This window comes from Aplysia californica, unplaced genomic scaffold (assembly GCF_000002075.1).
Source record: "Aplysia californica isolate F4 #8 unplaced genomic scaffold, AplCal3.0 scaffold00644, whole genome shotgun sequence".
NCBI classification, from domain to species: Eukaryota; Metazoa; Mollusca; class Gastropoda; order Aplysiida; family Aplysiidae; genus Aplysia; species Aplysia californica.
Window position 1 is genome coordinate 422,129 of NW_004797914.1, and position 2,949 is coordinate 425,077.

Consider the following 2,949-nt stretch of genomic DNA (forward strand, 5'->3'; position numbering starts at 1 on the left):
AATAATAATAATAATAATAATAATAATAATAATAATAATAATGACAATAATAAATAGCATTAGTAAATAGCATTAATTTTATAGCGCATACCCCTGCTTGACAGCAAGCTCTATGAGCTTTATATTTTTATTATTACCCTAGCAGACGCAACATCACTCAGAAACATTCTGGGCTTCGCCGGAAGCATACAGTACAAGCAGCTTATTAAGCGTTCAAGCATTAACAACCTGACAAGATCTTTCGCTTTCTATAGTCGGGTAGTGTACCCATTTTTACCTGGGTGAGGTGAGTAAAATTCGTGTAAAGTGCTCTTACCAAGGACACAATTTCATAGTTGCCTGCGTTGGTAAACGTTTAGAAAAAGAAACAGAAACTGAAACATCCGTACATCGGTATGACTAAAGAAGTTCATTGCTTCTTTTTTAAAGTACCCCAAAAACAGCGCATCTTCAAACGAGCAAAATATACGTCCTCAACGAGGTTAAGACAAAGACATTGTACTGGAGCGTTCGGTTTAAAATAGTCAACTTCGGATTTTGCGTACAGGACATGCATTATTTTACCACTTCCATAACAAGTACAGTCGTACTTGTTGCTCTTAGGGATACTTTTTTAAAGACCTGTACAAACGACTACTTAATTCTCATGTTCCCCCTTATGTGTATATATAAATACATACATATGCTATTTATGTAATAAAATTATAATTATACTGTGTAAGACGTTCGGCCGTCTAAGACAACCACTTTTCTCCTCGGCGATGGGAACACGTTTTTGACAATATCAACTGTATTGTGAAAGTGTGCAGAAAAGTTCTACATAAACTGTACACTGACCTACTACCACCAGCCGTTGACCTTGAGTGACAAGGTCAAGGTTGGAATCCTTTTGTTGACAGTTGTAGACCCCAGCGTCCCCATGCCGGATGTGACGTATGTTCAAAACCAAGCAGGGACTTGAAATGTTATTGGACGACACCACACACTCTCGTTGATACGTCACTCTAGAGGATGACGTCTGATTTGTGGAGGAGGAGACGAGGGGCGGGGCTTGGAGGTGGGGACCTGTCCAGATCCAACTGCTGACGTTTCCTGTGACGTCACAGGGAAAACTGACGTCTTCGCCAGCTAAGGCATAGTGTTGTGGGATAATCTTGTGGGGTCCTGTGACGCCATCGGCCAGTGACAGGGAGTAGCGGGGACTCAGGTGAGAGAAGACACAGGCGATGGTGAAGAGGCGAGAGATGTGCCGGGGAGACAGATTAGCGGACATGATGAGGACGACAATGTCTCCGTCTGTCTCTCTTTCTCCTTCCAATGCCAAAGAGTTTCTTCTGTCTTCCTAAAAATAATAATAATGATAATAATAGTAATAACAACAACAACAACAACAACAATAATAATAATAGTAACAATAATAATAATGATTATAATGATATTGACTATAATAATAATAACGGTGCATATGGCTCTTTTCTATGCAGACGGTCAATTTAGCTTAAGATGGCCTCCATGTTGTCTTTATGCAGCTTCTTTCATAGCTAATTCTCCATACAGACTTCAACAAAAGTTAAGGACCTCCTTGGCAGACAGCCTTGATTTTTAAAAAATCTGAAAAAAAGACGGCAAGGAATATTTCAAATTATTTTGCTCTAAAGGTGTTAATGGGTTACCAATGCGTACTGCAAAGCTTCCTAAAGGGACAAAACCACCAAGTGCTGCTCACAAATCCTCGGGAAATTCTAGCCACATTTGCTGTTTTTTTTTATCAACTTGTGTGCGACACCACGGACATTCCTGAGTTAAAATTTCTGGTGCACGTCGTAAACGGACGTACGGTCTCGAACTGTGCTCACTTTGGTTGCAATATAAGCCTCCGTTTGCTCAAAATCGGGTATCGCATCAACATGCCACCAAGACGAAACCTGGGAGACTTTTATGGTGCCAGAGCTATGGCATGGCTGCAAGATGAAGTTGGAGCCCTAGAAGTTGCCAGAAGGTTTGCAGTGTCACACTCTGTCATTGTCCGCCTGAGGCGGCGCCATCAAGCCACTGGATCCATCCAAGAGCGCCCACATGCAGGTCGATCCACGAAAACCACTCAGAGTGTTTGCAAGTGGTCCTTAAGGGGCGGGGGGGGGGGCTACACCCCCAAACTCAAGATTCGGCTCAAATATATGGAATTTTAGTAGTAGGCATTTTCAGCTTCCTCAGCCACTCCTACAACTATTTCATAGCATAAGAACCAAAAAAAACTGTATTTTTTTCCATACCGGGCATGTTTGCCACCGCCATTTCCTCATTAAGTCAATATCTTATTTTTGTTTATCAGTCGTTTTCTCAAAACGCGACTTTTCTCTATACTTTTTTGAATAACTCCACCATTTTTTATCCAATCTTCATGAAATTTTCACAGAATGAAGAGAAGATGTACTACAAAAAATGTGTCTGTTGAATTTTTTATATATGGAATAGATTGTTATTGGTGGTGTCTGGAGTGTGGATTTTCATGGATTTTTTGCAAACTTGAAAATTTGAAGAAAAAAAACAACAGACAAATTTTTTGATCTAATGTTTGTTAACACGCATGCAAAAAAACAATCAATTTCCATGAGCGACAAGTGCGGTATTCATTACGTAAGACATGTCAACAAAATCCAATATGACCGCCGTATCCATGGAAACAAACTTTTTTTTCTCAAAATTGATAGCAGATTTTAGAACTCCTTACTATGCTTGTTATATGTGTGAAATGTGGTAAAATTCGGTCCAGTGATAAGCGAGATAGCCTTCAGATGTAGCCCGCCCCCCCCCCCCCCCCCCCCTCCCCCTTAATTTTTGTTGAAGTCTGGTTTGAAGCGCAGATTCTGTCGCAGTGTTTGCATGTCAGTGACGTGGATCGAAGCTCTGTATTACCTCTGTTTTCCTTTTGTCGTTGGCGCTTCTCAG

General features: G+C 40.8%; 1 protein-coding gene across 1 annotated transcript in view; it reads right to left on the reverse strand.

Moving 5' to 3' along the window:
* LOC101857979 overlaps positions 1-1,337 on the reverse strand; it is a gene marked incomplete in the record, with an annotated part of 11,992 nt that extends 10,655 nt beyond the window's left edge. The window contains 1 exon segment of the mRNA XM_005107929.3: positions 838-1,337. Within this exon segment, the coding sequence (XP_005107986.2) occupies positions 838-1,273 (436 nt within the window).
* Between the last annotated feature and the right edge of the window lie 1,612 nt (positions 1,338-2,949).